The sequence below is a fragment of the Salvelinus fontinalis genome, chromosome 23 (assembly GCF_029448725.1).
Source record: "Salvelinus fontinalis isolate EN_2023a chromosome 23, ASM2944872v1, whole genome shotgun sequence".
Lineage (NCBI taxonomy): Eukaryota > Metazoa > Chordata > Actinopteri > Salmoniformes > Salmonidae > Salvelinus > Salvelinus fontinalis.
In genome coordinates, this window is record NC_074687.1 from 40838166 (window position 1) to 40860301 (window position 22136).

The 22136-nt window shown below is 42.8% G+C and overlaps 1 protein-coding gene and 1 pseudogene across 1 annotated transcript; one reads left to right on the forward strand and one right to left on the reverse strand.

Moving 5' to 3' along the window:
- The window catches only part of LOC129821497 (glycerol-3-phosphate dehydrogenase, mitochondrial-like), an 82286-nt pseudogene extending 75634 nt beyond the window's left edge, over nucleotides 1–6652 (reverse strand).
- A 9224-nt stretch (nucleotides 6653–15876) lies between these two features.
- On the forward strand, nucleotides 15877–21307 carry LOC129821335 (nuclear receptor subfamily 4 group A member 2-like). Its single transcript, XM_055878906.1, has 8 exons — nucleotides 15877–16049; nucleotides 16639–16743; nucleotides 16978–17849; nucleotides 18474–18603; nucleotides 18769–18932; nucleotides 19310–19512; nucleotides 19675–19853; nucleotides 19969–21307. The coding sequence occupies exons 3-8, from the start codon at nucleotides 16980–16982 to the stop codon at nucleotides 20223–20225; spliced, it is 1803 nt and encodes a 600-aa protein (XP_055734881.1). The 5' UTR covers nucleotides 15877–16049; nucleotides 16639–16743; nucleotides 16978–16979; the 3' UTR covers nucleotides 20226–21307.
- Nucleotides 21308–22136: the final 829 nt, after the last annotated feature.

Consider the following 22136-nt stretch of genomic DNA (forward strand, 5'->3'; position numbering starts at 1 on the left):
TAATGTCTTGTTAGGTCAGGGATTTAAATAGTATAATGGTGATTAATTGTTAATTAGTAGAAACATGTAAAAGTTATTGTAGTCATGGATGACCAAAGTTGCCAGCCCAAAACAAATACAGAATGGCGTTGCCTTCATTTTTTGCTTTCCGTTTCCTCCCTGGCATGTAGAGTAGGTGAGAAGCCTGTACTCTGCTGCACTGCTGCTGACTGTGCAGTTACGTTTCCTGCAATCACACTAATTGGCCCCTTCTCCAGCTCACCTCCAAGACCTCAGCATGTTCATACAGATAGGAAAATAAGACTTCCAAAGAAAACACAGGCCTAAAATAATGAGATTCTTCAAGTGCTCTGAAATGTAACAGAAAACTGTGACATTTGAGTTTGAACCTGGGTGTCTCTTCTTAACAATACATCGACAAAAGAACACCTAAATGCTTCATTCCTCCCATTACTCTGATATAATTTTCCTGTATTAGCCTAATTCCCGTCTTGATAATGACAGGGGGCACTAGTTACTCCTTCCTCTCTTTCCAAGTTGTAGGAATTCTTTGAAATAACTTTAAAAAATCACAGGCAGTAACTCAAAGCGAGCATGTCAAGACTTCTTCTGAATGAAAAATGATCACGGAGGGTAAATAAAGCAATATGACCAGACAGACCAGGAATTCACCGGATAAGTGTCAGCTGCAGAGAAAAAATGAAGCATTTACCTGTTCGTAATCTAATTTCATGATGGCTTTCTGTAGATATCGGACTCCTCCGTGAATGAGCTTGGTGCTCCGGCTGCTGGTCCCAGATGAGAAATCGTCTCGCTCCACCAGGGCAGTTTTAAGACCTGACAGAGGGAAGGGAACCAAGGCAACAGATCAACAGCAAGCTGATATGTGGCTACTTATTGTCCCAAATGTTTAGAATACATCACATATTATTTTCATATGAATGTCCTTCTGCTGTAATAATGCATGATTGGAGAAATTTTGTGCAGGCATACGTATTCCATTGGGTAAAAACGGCAAGCATTTTCATAATTCTTCACTGTGTGAACCACAAAAACGAGTGAAAATGTTTTGATAATAATTCAAGGACCCAACAAGTAAAGAAGAAAAAGATTAAAAAAAGAATATATGCACTTTACTTTGTCATGTTTTTGTCAATATATTGTTATCTAAAATGAAAGTAGGTATATATTGCAGGAGAAATTGTCTGGCTTCCATAAAATGATTTAACATTGAAAGTGCTCGTCACTCCCACCATTAGAGGCTTGTGTTCTGTCCCTGACGGATAAACACTGTAAATCCCAATTTTGAAAAGAAGAAAGGGAAAGTAAAAGTGGATTAGGAAAGGGGGATGAGGCGGGGGTTTCCAAACCCACCCTATTTCACCATTAGACAGTCAAAATGGATAAAGGAGAAAAACAGCTTAAAGAAACCTCTAACCAGCAGCATAGATAATTGATTTAGGATGTAATGGTAACTGCAAGAGGAACCCTCATCAGGGGGAACAAAAGAGACATCTTTACATTTTTTGGTGATTGGACTTGGCCCCTGGTCTTTTCCAGGGAAAAGTCCTCCAAGTCCTATTAGCTATTCTGCAGTTCCATCCTCTGGAGCTGGCCTCTGAAGCGCCTTACAGTCTGAGCCCCGGGGAGACGGCTTGGAGGCAGCTTCAGCACAATGACTAGGAGGTTATGCAACATCAGGATGGAGAAAATCCCCCCACCCGATGCTGTGAGGGGGGACTGGAACAAAAGTGTGCCGCCACTCAAAATCCCTGCAAAATGCGGTTACAAACTGCAGCTGTTGTGCTAGTTGAATAAATCGGATTCATCAGAATTAAGAGGGAGACAATTTGAGGCTAATCAAAATAGTTTCCCCTTAATAGTGTGTGATATCCACAATTAAGTGTTCATAGTTCATGTACTAGTAGAGAAATCAGACTATTTCACTATCAAATCACGAGCCCAGAATATTGGCTGTTGATGATACCCTAAAAGATTATGTATACAGTGCATTTGGAAAGTATTCAGACCTCTTGACTTTTTTGACATTTTGTTACATTACAGCCTTATTCTAAAATGTATTGAATCGTTTTCCCCCCTCATCACACAATACCACATAACGACAAAGCAAAAACAAGTTTATATACATATATTTTTTTGCAACTGTATATAAAAATATATATATATTGTGTTTACATAAGTATTCTGATCCTTTAATCAGCAGTTTGTTGAAGCACGTTTGGCAGCGATTACAGTCTCGAGTCTTCTTGCATATGACGTTACAAGCTTGGCACACCTGTTTCTCCCATTCTTCTCTGCAGATCCTCTCAAGCTCTGTCAGGTTGGATAGGGAGCATCGCTTCACAGCTATTTCCAGAGATGTTCGATCAGGTTCAAGTCTGGGCTCTGGCTTGACCACTCAAGGACAGTCAGAGAGTTGTCCCGAAGCCACTCTTGCATTGTCTTGGCTGTGTGCGTAGGGTAGTTGTTCTGTTGGAAGGGGATACTTCACCCCAGTCTAAGGTCCTGAGAACTCTGGAGCAGGTTTTTATCAAGGATCTCTCTGTACTTTGCTCTGTTCCTCTTTACCTCGGTCCTGACTAGTTTCCCAGTCCCTGCTGCCAAAAAATATCCCCACAGCACGATGCAGCCACCACCTAGCTTCACCGTAGGGATGATGCCAGATGTGACACTTGGCATTGAGGCCATAGAGTTCAATCTAGGTTTCATCAGACCAGAGAATCTAGTTTCTCGTGGTCTGAGAGTCCTTTAGGTGCCTTTTGGCAAACTCCAAGAGGGCTGTCATGTGCATTACTGAGGAGTGGCTTCCGTCTCGCAGAGATGGTTGTCCTTCTGGAAGGTTCTCCCATCTCCACAGAGGAACTCTGGAGCTCTATTCCCAGATCTGTGCCTCGACACAATCCTGTCTCGGAGCTCTACGGACAATCCCTTTGAACTCATGGCTTGGTTTTTGCTCTGACATGCACTGTTAACAGTGGGACCTTATATAGACAGGTGTGTGCCTTTCCAAATCATGTCCAATCAAGTGAATTTACCACAGGTGGACTCCAATCAAGTTGTAGAAACATCTCAAGGATGATCAATGGAAACAGGATGCACCTGAGCTCAATTTCGAGTCTCATAGCAAAGGGTCTGAATACTTACGTAAAGGTATTTCTGTTTCTTGTTTTTTATATATTTGCAAACATTTCTAAAAACCTGTTTTCACTTTGTCATTATGGGGTATTGTGTTTAGATTGATGAGGAAATGTGTTTATTTAATCCATTTTAGAATAAGGCTGTAGCGTAACAAAATGTGGAACAAGTCAAGGGGTCTGAATATTTTCCGAATGCACTGTACATAGTATAGTATAGCCTATAGAATAGTAGCCTTCCTAATACTGAGGTTGCACCACCCCCTTTTGCCCTCAGAACAGCCTCAATTCGTCGGGCATGGACTCTACAAGGTGTCAAAAGCGTTCCACAGGGTTACTGGCCCATGTTGACTCCAATGCTTCCCACAGTTGTGCCGAGTTGGCTGGTAGTGGATCTCTACTCCAAATAGCTTGTTCCATCTCATCCCCACAGCTGCTCAATTGGATTGAGATCTAGTGACGGGGCAGGCCACTGTAGCTACCTAAATTCACTGTCATGTTTGTGGAACCATTCCTGGACAATCCTAGCCTTGTGGCATGGGGCATTATCCGGCTGAAAAAATCTATTTGTGGATGAATACACTGCTGCGATGAAGGGATGCTCCTGATCGACAATGACGTTCAGATATTCAAATGTTGCCTCACTTTTAACAAGCGGCCTAATGTGTGCCATTAAAACACACCCCACACAATCACACCACCACCAGCCTGCAATGTTGACACATGGCATGATGGATGCGTGTTCTCGTGTGGTTTCCTCCATACCCTAGTTCTCCCATCAGCGTAAAACAACAGGAACCGGGATTCATCAGACCAGGCAATGTTTTCCCAATTCTCCACTGTCCAGTGTTTTAGTTCCTTAGCCCACTGCAACCACAGTTTCTTGTTTTTTTGCTGAAAGAAGTGGAACTCTGTAAGGTCGTCGTCTGCCATACCTCATTCGTGTCAAGGTACGACGAGTTGTGCATTCTTTTATGGGTCTTTGGGCGCCAATGTTGTACTGCACTGTGAGTTGACTAACTGTAGCACGTCTGTTGCTCTGCACAATTTGTGTCAGCCTCCTTTGTCCTTTCATCAATGACCCGTTTTCGACCACTGGCCTGACGTTGGCTGGTTGTCCTTTTGGGTGGTGGACCATTCTTGATACACACAGGAAACTGTTGAGCGTGAAAAACCCAGCAGCATTGCAGTTATTGACACTCAAACCGGTACGCCTGGCACCTGCTACCATACCCCTTTCAAAGGCAATTAAATATTTTGTCTTGCCCATTCACCGTCTGAATGGCACACATACAAAACCCATGTCTCAATTGTCTCAAAGCTTAAAAATCATTCTTTAACCTGTCTCCTCCCCTTCATCTTCACTGATTGAACAGGCCTTAACAGATGACATCAACAACATCAATATCATAGCTTTTACCTGGATTCACCTGGTCAATCTACACTCTATATACAAAAGTATGTGGACACCCCTTCAAATGAGTGGATTCTGATCTTTCAGCCAAACCCGTTGCTGACAGGTGTATAAAATCGAGCACACAGCCATGCAATCTCCATAGACAAATATTGGCAATAGAATGGCCTGACTGAAGAGCTCAGTGACTTTCAACGTGGCACCGTCATAGGATGCCACCTTTCCAACAAGTCAGTTGGTCAAATTTCTGCCCTGGTAGAGCTGCCCCGGTCAACTGTAAGTGCTGTTATTGTGAAGTGGAAACGTCTAGGAGCAACAACGGCTTACAGAACGGGACCGCCGAGTGCTGTGTCCTCGGTTGTAACACTCCAAACTGCCTCTGGAAGCAACGTCAGTACATGAACTGTTCGTTGGAGATTCATGCAATGGGTTTCCATGGCCGAATAGCCGCACACAAGCCTAAGATCACCATGCGCAATGCCAAGCGTCGGCTGGAGTGATGTAAAGCTCACCGCCATTGGATTCTGCAGCGTTCTCTGGAGTGATGAATCATGCTTGACCATCTGGCAGTCCAACGGATGAATCTGGGTTTGGTGGATGCCAGGCTAATTCTACCTGCCTCAATGCATAGTGCCAACTGAGGAGGAATAAAGGTCTCCGGCTGTTTTTCCTTGTTTGAGCTAGGCTCCTTAGTTCCAGTGAAGAGAAATCTTAACGCTACAGCATACATTGACATTCTAGACGATTATGTGCTTCCAACTTTGTGGCAACAGTTTGGGGAAGGCCCTTTCCTGTTTCAGCATGACAATGGCCCCGTGCACAAAGCGAGGTCCATACAGAAATGGTTTGTTGAGATCGGTGTGGAAGAACTTGACTGGCCTGCACCAAGCCCTTACCGCAACCCCATCAAACACCTTTGGGATGAATTGGACTCCCCGACTACGAGCCAGGCCCAATAGCCAAACATCAGTGCTCAACCTCATTAATGCTCTTGCGGCTGAATGGAAGCAAGTCCCCGCAGCAATGTTTCAACATCTAGTGGAAGCTTTCCCAGAAGAGTGGAGGCTGTTATAGCCGCATAGGGGGGGACCAACTCCATATTAATGACCATGATTTGGAAAGAGATGTTCGACGAGCAGGTGTCCACATACTTTTGGTAATGTAGTGTATGTCATGGAAAGAGCAGATGTTCCTAATGGTTTGTACACTCAGTGTAAATTCCGGCCTTGCTTCAAGCCAGCAGTTAGCCTATCCTGTGTGCTGCAAATAAATGATCCACATGCAAAAGAAAAGCAGGGAATGGACAGATAAAGCATTAGGAACAACTGGTAGACTGCAAAAGGCAGCTTATTCCGTGTCACAGCGTCTAAGGCACAATCTGAGCATGTGGCTCCTCCCCCCACAATGAGCAGATCAAACTCTTGGGTGTTGAGCAGGGCCGTTAGCTGGGCTTGCCTGGATGGGAGCTCGTCTTAGAAGGCCACGTTCACCAGTTCAACGAGAGTCGGGCCTAGACCATCAGCACAAACAAACCAGTCATCCATTTCATTGTCATATGACTCCAGGGGACATTGCACGTGCATAAATGTGCTTCATTAGTATGCATATGTCTTCACATTCTTTATGATGGATTTTGTAAAAAATAAACCATGTATTATCTGTGGGAAAAAAATGGCAGCCACCACGAAGGAATAAAAAAATAATAAATAACATGCTAATTTATAATAAACCCTATACCCCACCCCGTTTCCAAATATTGTCTTTTGAGATTAATGACAAAACCTGCATGCCACATGCATTAAGATAACTTGGTACAGTACAAAGAATATATTGCAGAGAAACTTATAAAGAAAAGCTAATACATAAGCCTAAATACACTAAAAGTATTGATAGTATGGTACAGTAACATTAAGTATGGCCAGATTATCTACAACAGAACAAACAGACAAAACACTGCAGAAGAGGTCACTCAAAGGTCACTCAAAGGTCATCAGTAAGGAGATGTGAAGAACTAGCCTAATTTCTTAGCAGCATGTATAATGAGTGACATTGTATATAAACTGCTTAGAAGTTGCTTACCCATTAATGCTTTGGGATGATGACAATGAGCAAAATGGCATTATAACAAATAAAGAATAAGCAAAGTCTTTGTAGGGATGGGATTAACATTGTCAAACCATCTTCTGATATCTCATAATTTCTAAACATTAACTGTATAGGCCTAATACATCAAGCCATTTAAATTGAGGTCTAACAAGGCCAAATATCACCAAGATCACCAAAAAGTAACCAAGGTATCTAAGCCTAGTTGGTTTCTGCACATATTTGACTTGGCTGACATGCAGTTTTCAAGTTTCACTGTAGCATTTCAACAATGTGGACGCTAGAGGCTCAACTGTTTTTCTCTGTGTCCAGTCAGCTGTGTAAGGCCATAAAAGGCTACCAATCCTCCACTTGCTATGACAGCAGTTCCTTTGACTGCCTTTCGGAACGCTATGCTTCCTGCAAGACAAAATACAACTTTCACCGGGAAGAAAAAAGACAAACACACGTCATTATCGGCCTAGCCTATCATCATCATGATCTGTCTCTGAAAGCAGTTAGAATTAGCCTTCCCCTTTTTCATTGCTTGTTCAGTTTACTGAAGATTTAGGAAATTGCTCTCATGGGCGCTAGTGTTGTGGTCGCTATTCTACCCTGACCAACAGTGGTGGTTTGGTGTGCAACTTTTTCCTGATACCATCGATTTCAACCAGAGCCTGGCCTATTCAACTGTTGCCAGGACAGTCTCCTCATCAGCACCACAAGTTGGAGAAAATCGAGAAAATCCTGCCATCCAGCTGCTCAAGTAGAAAGCCATGCAGCTTATGCAAAGCTTGAGCCAATTCCCTCATCCATTCTAGGAGACTTCAGAAGGACCGAAATGGAAACATAGCAAATTATGAAGCAAAGATGGAATAACAGTAAATAGTGTCAGTGGCTCAGAGTCAGATACAATGTTGCCTCGTGATTTCATCTATTTCTGGTTCTAATATAGATCAATTAGAATTAGCCTAGTTAAATAACAGAGACGTGATTTGAGAGTAAGATGAAACCGCATCTAATCAAACCCTGTCAATTTGAAATCCAAGTAAATATACTGTCCTAAAACAGGCTAGACCTAAATTCATACAAAGCCCAACAGTGAGATGTAGACCTAAATTTGCCTATTTACATCCTGTTGTCTTCCACAATGATTAGGCTAGCTAGATTAATCATCAACAAAAAGATTTACAAAAAAACTATTGGTTTCCCTGATTTTCAATCCAACAGGCAATTGATTGTGGCATCAAGGCCACCTGCAGCTTCAGAATACATTTTGGGGGAAAAACAGCCCAAATAGGAAATATTGCCGCACGACATGAATATGCAGGGGCTCGATACCAGCAGTGTCATTACTAATGTTGCTGCCAATTACAGAGCATGTCATGACACTGTGATTCATGAATATTCATCAGTGACTGATATAGAGGCAGTGCTATGCAAAGGCCTCTGTCCCCATTTTACTGTCTCATTGTGAATGGCGAACAGGTACCTCCATCATACCATGGCGGCGCCTTCCAGCTGTAAGACAAGCTGTTCCATAAGGCATTGCTAGTTAACAGTGTGTTATTTAAAAGTGTATTAAAATGATGAAGTGCTCCTTGGCTCTAAAGAGCACGCATTAAAGCATATTAAGTAGACATTTAAGCTTGTAAAGTGGGAATGTAGAAATGGAAAGAAGACGTAGGGCAATGGAATGCCTTTAGGGTGAGCCTGCTCGGGAAAGTTAAGATTCCTTACAGTCCATGTCATGAAGTTTGTCATTTCTATCAACAAATATATCAAATAGGCTACTGTGGAAAATGTTTTACCCTGAGCTACTAAACTAGCCTAAATCTATGTATCAGTATGCAACCAAATCCTTTATCTTATTTAAAACTGCGTGACCTGAAACGTTGCACTGTAGTAAGAAAGGCGGATACTGGATAATACTGCCAGTGACGGTTAAGACATCAATAGGTTACCTGGGTCGTTCCATGAAAAGAGTGCCTTTTTTTGCATCCCTTTTTTTGCATCCCATCCCATTTTAAGTCGAATTTGTGCGCCAATATTGAATTTTCTGAACGCCTGTTATGTTCAATGAAGTGCCCTTTAATTAAGATCACATGGAGAATGCAATCAATCTGATTTTCATTATGAATAAAGACTTGCTAAAGTGTAAAAATTCAGCATTTTGACTTGTCCCTCAGTGCATCCTCTGTGACTTTCTGGAAGATTTTAACCCCCTAAATGCCAACAGTTCTCCAAATTTTGTGTACCATCATTATAAAGCCCTAGTTATTTTCTTGCTTTTTCAAAGTCATTTTTAAAGATAATTATTTATTTCATGTCATTAGTTGATTAGTATACATTTTTAATTTAACCTCTTGAGATGGGATAAAGTATTTTTTATGAAGTTGAATATGAGCTCTTTATGACAGAATGATAAAATGTGGTGAAATCAAATGTTTTTTTGACCACTTCTCAAAAAACACAGAGTTGGTGGAACGCACCTACTCGTGAGTTGCATGAGCAAGTTGCAACTTGTGTACCCTAAAGACGATTTCAATATAATTACGGCTAGCCTACATCTCCCTTCACCCTGACCTGTGCATAATTCTGGGTGGACACACTAGCTAGGACATTTACTATGGTAAAGCAATTATGTATTATCATTATCCATTTAGCTAGCTTTGGTGGTCTACTATGGTGGTCTACTAGCTAGCAGCTTCTGTAGTGTAACGGCATTCCTCCTCCTCTTCATCTTCGGAAGAGGAGGAGTATTGAGGGAACCAAGGCGCAGCGAAGTGAAAAGACATATTTTATTAACGAAACACGAACATGACTAAACTAACAAAAACAACAAACGGTGTAGACAGACCTAAACGACGAACTTACATAAAACAAGAAGAACGCACGAATAGGAAAACATAGACTACACAAACCGAACAAACCGTAAACAGTCCCGCGTGGTGTACAGACACAGACACGGAAGACAATCACCCACAACGAACACAGTGACAACGCCTACCTAAATATGACTCTTAATTAGAGGAACGCCAAACACCTGCCTCTAATTAAGAGCCATACCAGGCACCCCAATAAACCAACACAGAAACAGAAAACATAGAATGCCCACCCAAACTCACGTCCTGACCAACTAACACATATAACAAACTAACAGAAAATAGGTCAGGAACGTGACATAACCCCCCCCCCATAAGGTGCGAACTCCGGACGCACCAGCACAAAGTCTAGGGGAGGGTCTGGGTGGGCATCTGACCACGGTGGTGGCTCAGGCTCCGGGCGAGGTCCCCACCCCACCATAGTCAATCCCAGCCTCCATCTTCCCCTAAAAATGTCCACCCATATCTTACCCCCACAAAATCCTCTTAGTAACATCCATGACAGGGACAGCACCGGGACAGGGGGATAGATCAAGACAGTGGGATAGCACAAGACAGAGGGATAGATCAGAATATAGAGGTAGATCAGGATAGAGAGGGAGATAATGATAGAGGGGCAACTCCGGACTGAAAGGCAGCTCCGGACAGAGAGACAGCTCTGGACTGAGGGGCAGTTCTGGGTATATAGCCGTTTCTGGCTGAAGGGCAGCTCATGGCTGACTGACGAATCTGGACGCTCATGGCAGGCTGACGGCTCTCGACGCTCATGGCTGGCTGACGGCTCTCGACGCTCATGGCTGGCTGACGGCTCTCGACGCTCATGGCTGGCTGACGGCTCTCGACGCTCATGGCTGGCTGACGGCTCTCGACGCTCATGGCTGGCTGACGGCTCTCGACGCTCATGGCTGGCTGACGGCTCTCATGGCTGGCTGACGGCTCTCGACGCTCATGGCTGGCTGACGGCTCTCGACGCTCATGGCTGGCTGACGGCTCTCGACGCTCATGGCTGGCTGACGGCTCTCGACGCTCATGGCTGGCTGACGGCTCTCGACGCTCATGGCTGGCTGACGGCTCTCGACGCTCATGGCTGGCTGACGGCTTTGCAGGCTCATTGCAGACGGATGGCTCAGACGGCGCTGGGGAGACGGATGGCTCAGATGGCGCTGGGGAGACGGATGGCTCAGATGGCGCTGGGGAGACGGATGGCTCAGATGGCGCTGGGGAGACGGATGGCTCTGGCCGGATAAGGCGCACTGTAGACCTGGTGCGTGGTGCCGGAACTGGAGGCACCGGGCTAAGGACACGCACCTTCATACTAGTGCGGGGAGCAGGGACAGGGCACACTGGACTCTCAAAGCCCACTCTATACCTGGTGCGTGGTACCGGCACTGGTGGCACCGGGCTGAGAACAAGCACATCAGGATTAGTAGGGGGAGAAGAAACAGTGTGTACAGGGCTCTGGAGACGCACAGGAGGCTTAGTGCGTGGTGCCGGAACTGGAGGCACCGAACTGGATACACGCACTACAGGGAGAGTGCGTGGAGGAGGAACAGGGCTCAGGAGACGCACTGGTAGCCTAGTGCGTAGTGTAGGCACTGTAGGTACTAGGCTGGGGCGGGGAGGTGGCACTGGAAATACCGGACCGTGGAGGCGTACTGGCTCTCTTGAGCATTGAGCCTGCCCAACCTTACCTGGTTGAATGCTCCCGATCGCCCGACCAGTGCGGGGAGGTGGAATAACCCGCACCGGCCTATGTAGGCGAACCGGGGAAACCATGCGTAAGGCAGGTGCCATGTATGCCGGCCCGAGGAGACGCACTGGAGACCAGACGCGTTGAGCCGGCCTCATGACACCTGGCTCAATACCCAATCTAGCCCTACCAGTGCGGGGAGGTGGAATAACCCGCACTGGGCTATGCACTCGTACAGGAGACACCGTGCGCTCTACTGCGTAACACGGCGCCTGCCCGTACTCCCGCTCTTCACGGTAAGCCTGGGAAGTGGGCGCAGGTCTCCTACCTGCCCTTGGCCCACTACCTCTTAGCCCCCCCCCCAAGAAATTTTTGGGTGTTACTCACGGGCTTTTTGGGCTTCCGTGCAAGACACGTCCCCTCATAACTCCGGTTCCTCTCTCTCTTTTCCTCCACTCTCCGAGCTGCCTCCAGCTGTTCCCATGGACGGTGATTCACTTTAGCCCATGGTCCTTCTCCGTTAAATATTTGCTCCCAACTCCACAAGTCCTGTATACTTGCCCGTTGCTCAAAATTCCGCTGCTTGGTTCTGGAGATTTGGTGGGTGATTCTGTAACGGCATTCCTCCTCCTCTTCATCTTCGGAAGAGGAGGAGTATTGAGGGAACCAAGGCGCAGCGAAGTGAAAAGACATATTTTATTAACGAAACACGAACATGACTAAACTAACAAAAACAACAAACGGTGTAGACAGACCTAAACGACGAACTTACATAAAACAAGAAGAACGCACGAATAGGAAAACATAGACTACACAAACCGAACAAACCGTAAACAGTCCCGAGTGGTGTACAGACACAGACAAGGAAGACAATCACCCACAACGAACACAGTGACAACGCCTACCTAAATATGACTCTTAATTAGAGGAACGCCAAACACCTGCCTCTAATTAAGAGCCATACCAGGCACCCCAATAAACCAACACAGAAACAGAAAACATAGAATGCCCACCCAAACTCACGTCCTGACCAACTAACACATATAACAAACTAACAGAAAATAGGTCAGGAACGTGACATGTAGCTTGCAGTATTTCTACTCTAGCAAATAATACAGTGTCCCTAGCTGTACAGTGTCCCTAGCTAAAGTTAGCAGTAATTGCAATGACACCTTGACCAACTTAGTCAAAAGTTGTCACCTCGTAGCCTAATGTTAGTTAGCTGAGCTGGTTAGCTAGAGTTACAAAGAGAAAACCACAGGTTCCTAATGCATATCAAAGAAAATGGTTCAGAATCTCTGGGTGCATTCTGACAAGTGATTTATATATGCTGGTATGTGTATGCCATGGGGGATCTTGTGCTAAAAATTAATGAACTTACAGTTCTTCCGATGTCTCTGGCAGCTATCAACCTGCACAGACCCCAGGATCAATGATTGCAAAGCGTGAAAACAACAACTTGAGAGCCCGGTAGGCAACTGGTTGCTAGCAACAACCTCTTGGCAGTCGAACCAGGAAGTAGATTTATATAATGAGCATCCCAGTAAACCAATCAAAACAGAGATAAGAGAGTATTGTCCAATCATGATTGATCCTATTTTATCTTGGAGAGTAACTGCACACCACTTGCCTCAGACTGACCCTCTATGTGTGCAAGTAGACTACTGTACAGTAAGACCATGTCCATGCGTGGTGGTCTATTTGTGACAGAGGCCAGTTTAACAGATGCTGACCTTGTCAGGGCTAGTGTTCAGATAAGCAGTGATGATGGTTTATGGACAGCACTTGTTTCAGCACCTTGGACAGATCTCTCTTCTTTTTTTTTATTTCTTTTTTACTGTGTATGACAACACACACTTTTTTCCAGAACCATGGACAGCAACTTTTTGTTTTTACAGTCTGTCTACGGGCAGAACACACCCACGCGTGCACGCACGCACGCTCGCACACACACAAACACACACACAGACACACACACTGTACAATTGTCATCTAATGAGTTCTAATATACTCCTGGGTCAATAAAAGACAGAGCGAAACACGCACGCACACACACATTTGACAATGATTAGCAATGTCAGTCTAAACTCCATCCACCACAGATTTAATAGCTATCATTTTTAGAAAATATATTTGCTCTGATTTGATTATATATGATTAGCTCCCCACGTCCAAATGATTGTCAATTAATTGTGCATATAAATGAGGTACTTGGTTATTCTACAGTAAAATGGGCAATTAAATTGCTAATTGTATTTTCATTTGAAACTTTAATTGGTAAATGGATAACAGTAGATTAAGGAATAGCAGTAGGGTAATAATGTACCGTAACAACTGAGACTTTCAGTATAAAGTTGTTGGACTTCATTACTCATTCTTGTTAGAAAAATACAAGGTGCTTGTTGTTGTGACATAATGGTGTTGGCTAATAAACTACGTTGCATTGGGTAAAAGAGGAAAATGTTTCCTTGATTTAAAAAAACAACATTGCATAATAATATGGGAGTATCTGTAGGTATATGCAAAACCTGAAATGTTCCCATTTGTAAGGTCCCACTGTCATAGGATGCCAAACCTATGATAAGTTGAGAAACTTTGCAATTGACTCACCATGAAAGAACTCCTGTCATTCGCTGTAACTGATGCACTTTAGGCCTACAACAAAGATAGAAGGTATTTTGTTATTCTGTTTTGAACACATACTATGGCTATCTACTTTTTCAGAGGGTAGATTGAATGAGATGTAGACACCATCTAGTTTTTCCAAGCACTCCCTGCAAATACAACACTGTTTAAAAATTATTTACTTGACTAACCTTAGACTCATACAGGATCTAGGTCTAGGCTAACAACTTATGAAATTCCACTGAGCAGGAATACAGTGAAGTCTGCATTTTCAAAACATTCGATTTTCCATGTCAGTATAGGTGATTTTATACGCTCCTAAAGCGTACTGGTGTAGCCTTAGTTCACTCAAGTCAGAGGTAAATAGGGATCTAATGATCTATGGGCGATGAACAATAGTGTCCTCTAGAGGTGAGTGCAACCATGAAGTGTTCTTTGTGTTCTCCCCCCACTGTCCATTAGTTATAACTATGTCATGACTATATCAGAGCTCACTGATCGTGGACTGTCTGTTCACAATCCCATGGAAATATGGACTTAGATGAAGACACAGGCTGTGTGTTAGTGAGTACAAAACAATTGAATTGTTGGCCTAGGCCTACTAATTTCCCTCTCAAAGCTGCATAAGTTTGTGCCAGAATATTCACGCTCTATCGCCCTTAGCCTCAGTGGCAGATCCATGCTACGAAAATAAGCAGGTGTGGAATAGGCCTACACTCTTAGAAAAAAAGGGTTCTGGATAGAACCAAAAAGGGTTCCGTGTTTGCTTCATATATGACACCCCTTAAGATTTGTCTATAGAACCCTATATGGAACCCAAGGGTTCTATTTGGAACCAACGTTGGTTCAGTGAAGAAGAACTCCTGATCAAAAAAAAACTGACCCCCTGAACCCCACAAAGGGGTTCTATATAGAACCCTTAGGGGGGGCATATATGAAACAAGAAATAGAACCCTTGGTTATATCCTGAACCTTTTTTTCAAAGACTGTGTAGTGGATACACATGCAAGTAGGTCTAAACTAAAGACCAGCAATACTGTTACAGCACAATAACAATAGGGACAAGACTATGACTGGAGGTCTGTTGACTGTGTCAAAGCCGTCGTTTGTCAAAGCCGTCGTGTGATCTCCCTATCGCGTTTCCCTTTCTCGGTGAAATTGGCTCGCCCGTGACAACTGGCTCTCCACACTCAATAATGAGCCCTGGCCACGGTTCTATAGTCTGCTCGTGAGCAGCAGAGAACATGACTGACGGCTTGTGAAAAAGGTAGACCACACACTCACGCAATTATGGATTTGTTGGAGTCCAATTGAAATCAAATAGTTGAGTTTAAAGATAGCCAGGAGTAATATTGACCCACCCGCTATTAGCCTATCTAACCAAACAAAGTGGTGAACCGCTCTGGAGGTCACCACTAGGCTGATTATGACATGCATGGATAAACAAATCACCGCCACTATCACGTTATCGAATGTTGAGCAAATATTTCACTCGGCAAAAAAATAAGGCATACGCTATTCGTGTTCAAAAACGGCTTATACGCGTACTGACATATTGCAACAGAGCTTTTACCTGTACAATTCGTGTAAACCTCTGTGACCTGCTGTGCGTCGTTCCTAGGCTCTTTTGAATACCTGGCTGCGGCTACGAAACACCTAAGATGAGACACCTGGCTGGTTGAAGCTAATGATGAGAATGATGTGCAGCACAAACAGGTGATGAACTCAGTCTAAACAGAATGACACAGTAAAGCTTTGCTTGAGTATATATAGATATTTACATTTCTGTTCATTAACCCGTTTTCTATATGTCAATAATGTTTTCCTATACATTTTATGGTATGCAATCACTAAGGAGAGCCGTCTCAGGTGTACATATACACATGCAATGCAACGGACTCGGCGTGTTGACTGGACCATGTTCCAAAAGAGATTGGTGCAGGTCACTGGCGACGCAGATGACGTTGAGATGTGAAACACGTGGGCTGTGGTGCACATAGCTCACATAAACAAAGGCACATTGGCAGACGGGGTAGTCGATGGTTGTATTGCGCGCAGTGCTCTGAGGAAGTCGTATAGATTGCTTGGTATTGTTGGCTATACTCTCGCTCACACATTGGAGCTTTTTACAGAATTGAAGAAGACTATCTACATGCTTTATGCATGGATTGACAACCACGTTTCTGGTGTGAAAGAAGGTAGGTTGGTTTATTTTAAAAAGCGTTATGTTTATTTTAATGCGCGGGTTGTGTCTGAATTTTTTGTTGTGACATATTGCTTTGTAGAAATGATTGGGAGGCATCGAAAACAGTTTTTCTGTAACAGTTTATTTCTCAGGAATTGTGTCATGTTGAGCATTGGTACTTTACACATTGGGAATGGTACTGAAGGATTTAGAATTGTTACATTTGACATTGATTGTTCAACGTTACTTTGGAAAGGAGAAGTTGCGAAAGTCATTGATGTCAATACCGTGGAGGGTGGATGTTCAGCGACAAACTTCAAAATTCTTAATTCAAAATGTCATGCTTGTGTATAACATATAACGGGCAACTGCGAAGCACTGTGTGATTTTAAAGCTCATCCATGCGGTTTATTATTTAACCTTTGTCAATTAGGCAATAGCCTAGGCTATGAGGCTCGCATAAGTAAAAGCATAGTGAACATGTCGGGATATTGTGCTTAATTGCTTAACGTGTTTCTCACGGATTCTTGGAGTATACATTGACTTCTCTGATGACACTGCGTTTTCTAAGTGAATATAAGTAAAAGTTATTATTTCTTTAGGGGACGATTCCAGAAAAGAGACGCTTTCTTGAATCCTGACACCATACACCTCCAGACAACATTGTCCATTTCAAGTGTCACCGAAAAACAGTCCCAAGACGAAAGGTAGGAGAGCTTATTCTACAGTATATAATAAAGAATGATTATGAATAGATCCAAAGTATTCCGAAATTGTCCCGTTTAAAACAATGCGATTTAAATAAGTTATCTGAACATAAGATCAGATCCGGCTCAGAATTATTTAGAATTATTGTTATTTTGTACATTATATGGCATGTCTATAGTTTGTAGCTTGTAAATTGATTTTTAACATCAACATGTTGTCACTTTCGTTTTCAGCCATGCCCTGCATTCAGGCTCAGTATGGGTCATCACCGCAAGGAGCCAGCCCCGCTTCGCAGAGCTACAGCTACCACACCGCTGGAGAATACAGCTGCGACTTCTTAACACCTGAGTTTGTTAAGTTTAGTATGGACCTGACCAACACTGAGATCACAGCTACTACTTCTCTCCCTAGTTTCAGCACGTTCATTGACAACTATAGCACCAGTTACGACGTTAAACCGCCCTGTCTATATCAAATGCCCCATTCTGGAGAGCAGTCCTCCATCAAAGTCGAGGACGTCCAGATGCACAGCTATCATCAGCAGAGCCATTTGCCACCTCAGTCGGACGAGATGATGGCCCACTCCGGGTCAATTTACTTCAAACCCTCCTCACCTCACGCCCCAACCACACCAAACTTCCAGGTTCAGCCCAATCACATGTGGGAGGACCCTGGGTCCCTCCACAGTTTCCACCAGAACTATGTGGCTGCGACCTCTCATATGATAGACCAGCGCAAAAACCCGGTGTCAAGGCTGTCACTATTCTCCTTCAAACAGTCCCCTCCTGGTACCCCTGTGTCGAGTTGCCAGATGCGATTCGATGGCCCACTGCACGTCTCCATGAACCACGACAACCCAGGAGCACACCGAGGCTTAGACAGCCAGAGTTTCGCGGTACCCAGTGCTCTAAGGAAACAGGCTGGCTTAGCCTTCCCCCACTCCCTTCAGCTCGGCCATGGACACCAGTTGATGGACAGCCAAGTTCATTCGCCCCCGTCCCGCGGATCACCATCAAACGAGGGTCTGTGCGCAGTGTGTGGGGACAACGCTGCTTGCCAGCATTATGGAGTGAGAACCTGCGAGGGTTGCAAAGGATTTTTTAAGGTGAGCTTTTGTCGATTGTGAATTATGCAACTCAATTATTACAATTATTAATTGTATTATTAGGCCTGTTATTTTCTGTTAGACAGTTGTCGTATTGGTAGGCATGTTTTTTTTTTTGTCAGACAATTGTCGTGTTGTTATTTTAATATTCCCCTTATTATTGGTAGTGGGAGTATGCCTAGTAAACCATTATGCCTAGTAAACCATTATGACAATTGTAATACAATTTGGATATCATTTTCGTCAAGTCATTAAAAACTCTCAGTGTTGTTAGCTGTTTTTGTGATATGACAGTCATCTCTGGACTAGGAAGTGTCACAATATTCCCCATGGTAAAAATGAAATGGTCACTTTATTCCGAACCCCTGTTCAATGGCCTAATCTTACCTCTTTAAATAGAGGTGGTCTCAGAGGGCCGTAAAAATATGAATGCCCACGGATTTGTATTTACTGAATGTCTACCTCTTCGGTTCCTCGCATATATAACAGCCCGAAACTGGAAGGATGGAAGTGCTGTTACAATATCAATCATCCTATATAGCGCAGCTCAATGAGTGCTAGCTTTGTATTCATTGTACAGGCGCCAATGTCCATGCTAAAAGCCTGTTGTCTTCACCTTTGCAGCGCACTGTTCAGAAAAATGCTAAATACGTGTGTTTAGCGAACAAAAATTGTCCTGTCGATAAACGCCGAAGAAACCGTTGCCAATACTGCCGTTTCCAGAAGTGCATGGTTGTCGGAATGGTCAAAGAGGGTAAGGACATACTGTGGTCACTTTGATTGTTTGTGTCCGTGCATGGTCATAAAGCACCTGCGGTCCTGCGCGTAAAGTTTGCACGTAAAGCAAGTTTAAACTTTAGGCACAACAATCAAAGTTAAATACAATTCTATATTTTCTCTTGTCTTCCTTTTAACACAGTTGTCCGGACTGCTAATCTAAAGGGTCGAAGAGGCCGTCTTCCCTCCAAACCTAAAAGTCCCCAAGACGCCTCACCACCCTCGCCGCCTGTCAGTCTCATAAGTGCCCTTGTTAGGTCCCATGTCGATTCCAACCCGTCCATGTCTGGCTTGGACTATTCAAGAGTGAGTTTACCATTTAATACCCTTCAATAAATTGTGTATGAACATAAACACTGTGTTGCTGATATATAATTAGAGTGAAAATGCAACGTTTGAACAAACCATGTCTGGATTTATTTGATCATGTTTCGATGTGCATTTGTCACACAATTTATGGACTTCAAAAGTTGTGTGCAAGACAGGTCTGGATTCAAAACTTTGTCCGTCTTTTAAGGTGGCATATTTTACTTAAGTAAATCGTTTTGAAACGGAGAACTCTATAAAAAGAAGACATGAATTTAATAGTAAGAAAGCACTCCCCTCCTAGAAATAGGCTTTGCAATTTCACGGGTTATATATTTTAAAGGACCTCATTAAGCCCTGTTGAAATTAAATTCCAGTTTCAGTCTAACCCTGACTACCAAATGAGTGGAGACGACACCCAGCACATCCAGCAATTCTATGATCTCCTGACGGGTTCCATGGAGATTATCCGAGGTTGGGCGGAGAAGATCCCTGGGTTTTCTGATCTTCCGAAGCAGGATCAAGATCTCCTTTTCGAATCAGCCTTCCTTGAACTTTTTGTTCTGCGGCTGGCATACAGGTAAGCCTCTTCGTAATTATGAAATAACCTCGACTATAATAAATATCCACCCCCCTTCAAGCATCGTTGCTTTGGCTTTTATTAGCCACCCAATAATTAGGAGTCTCTTAAATCCCCATTTATTGCTCAAAGTAATTAATGACACTTTGTTATTAATTGCAGGTCCAACCCAGTGGAAGGCAAACTCATTTTTTGCAACGGGGTGGTCTTGCACAGGCTGCAGTGCGTCCGAGGATTTGGGGAATGGATAGACTCGATTGTGGAGTTTTCCTCTAACCTGCAGAGCATGAACATCGACATATCAGCATTCTCCTGCATCGCCGCTCTTGCTATGGTAACAGGTGAGCAAATACAGGAAATATTTCAATTTAACCCCTCTCCCAAGTGTTAGACTGTTTAAATGTATTTCTTATATTCACATTTTGGTAATTATGTTTTATTATTTTCATGTTACAGAGAGGCATGGGCTTAAGGAACCCAAGAGGGTTGAAGAACTTCAAAACAAGATAGTGAACTGCCTCAAAGACCAAGTGACATTCAATGGCGGAGGCTTGAATCGTCCGAACTACTTGTCAAAACTTTTGGGAAAGCTCCCTGAACTTCGCACGCTATGTACACAAGGTCTGCAGCGTATCTTCTACTTAAAACTCGAAGACTTGGTTCCTCCGCCAGCAATAATTGACAAACTTTTCCTCGACACTCTACCTTTTTAAATGGACTTTAAAACGGACTTTTAATGAGACCTCAAAGAACTTCCACAGACTCTGTTTGAGTCAGCCTAACACATTTTTTAGATTTTAACTCTGAATATTTCCAAGCTCCCTAGTACAATCCCCTACATTCTGATCAAGGATCCATGAAAAAGATACAAAGAAGCGTGAGAAAAAATTGTCCTCAGAAAACACACTGATGTTCGATTTTTTTATAGGCCTAATCCCCAGTATAGCCATTCGGGGAAAGTTTCCAAGGCCAATTCTCGACCAAGTTAAAAAACTTTCTTGCAACTCTTAGCCTATTCCTTGTTGTTGACCAAACATCTGTTCCATTGACAACGCATACTGATATGTAATATATTTCATTTATATATATGCACATATATGATATATTATGTGACGCGTCCAATGCGTCAATTTATAACACTGTAAAAAGTTCGTTAATGACAAAATGCCATTTTTCTTTTATGACTTGTGCCTATATGTGTTTCTGTCAGGATCCCAGAGGTATGGAAGTGTTTCGAAAAGACGACGCATGTTGTAGGTTTTATAGACACTTGCTGTCGAGGAGACGTCTATATTATATACTGGACACTATGTAGTCTGCTAGATTTTATAAAGATTCGTAGTACTGGCACACCTTTTATGTATGACGCATATGTGAAAAAGTATCTCCATCTGTATAGATAAAGAGGGACCCATGGTGTTTGTAAAACTGTCAGACATTCCTTGTTTGTATGTGTTGTAAGTATTGTTGCTGTTGAATATAAACGTTTCTATATTTATTATTTTATTGCCAAAAGCTACATTAAGCATGGAGCAGTTTAAATGATTTTCAAACCATCATAATTCATGCTGAGCACGTTGTCTATGTTTTATGTCTTATAGACGTCTAGATAGTTATAATTTCACACATTAGAAAATGAACAATTCGTCCTATATAAAAGATAAATAAGTGTGCGGTACATCCTTTGCCTTCATGGTGTATTTGAGTAGGCTATTGCAATGCATTCGGTGCCGAATTCCAAACGTTTAGAGAGAAAGAGATATTTAATGTTTACAAATAAAACTTTTAAATCATTCTTTCTTGCGAAACAATTTCTCATAATTGATTTTCCTTTACAAATATTCTACAGGTGCATCTAAATGAAATTATTTAATCCCAAATTAATTAAGTGAATTGTTGCTTTCCTGTAAATATAGTGTACATTTTGACGAAATTCTTTCTCGGTATGTCTTATGGAATATTTGGTTTGTTTGTTCAGGCTACACAGAAATAAGATGTCACTAGTTAGGCTGTGATTACAGTGGATTTTTGATTACAGTGAAATAACGTACAATGTACATTAATGCAACAAAAAAAATCGTTTATCAAAAATAGATAACCCTCAGTAATTGTCATGAATGCTTGAAAGGTGTATGGTTTATGGAAGCGTTTCATTGAGGTAGGATATGTATGATTCAATGTATTTGATATTTATTTGCAAGAAAGAGGGGAACATTAGCAGTTTGCTAAAAAAAAAAGTCGGAACGGTCTTGGACTCAAAATAATTGGACAAAACGTTTAATTACATTGTTCATTCATTTCTCTTATGGGAACTGCGTAATGTGTAGCCTATAAGTCTACATAACCAAAAGACAAGTTCAACAAGTATTGGGAATATTGACATTTCAAGAGAAGTGGCTTGCTGACGTTGCATCCATAAGGTCCATAGCCTACGTTTAAATTGATAGAATAAGTGACAGCCAAGAACATAATAAAATGTCCCTGTCTTTATTTATGCAATCACGCCAGAAGGACGAGGCCGCTATCAAACCAAAGAAGTAAAACCGTCTCAAAACAGTTGGATGGACACCGTACATTTTGCATCATTTCTGACAGCTTTTGATATTTGATAACCAACAGTAGAA

Coding starts and splice junctions, on each gene's coding strand:
- LOC129821335 (XM_055878906.1), top strand. CDS start 16,980: ATGCCCTGCATTCAGGCTCAGTATGGGTCATCACCGCAAGGAGCCAGC. Junction 18,604..18,768: donor TGTCGGAATGGTCAAAGAGG/GTAAGGACATAC, acceptor CTTTTAACACAG/TTGTCCGGACTGCTAATCTA. Junction 19,854..19,968: donor CGCTCTTGCTATGGTAACAG/GTGAGCAAATAC, acceptor TTCATGTTACAG/AGAGGCATGGGCTTAAGGAA.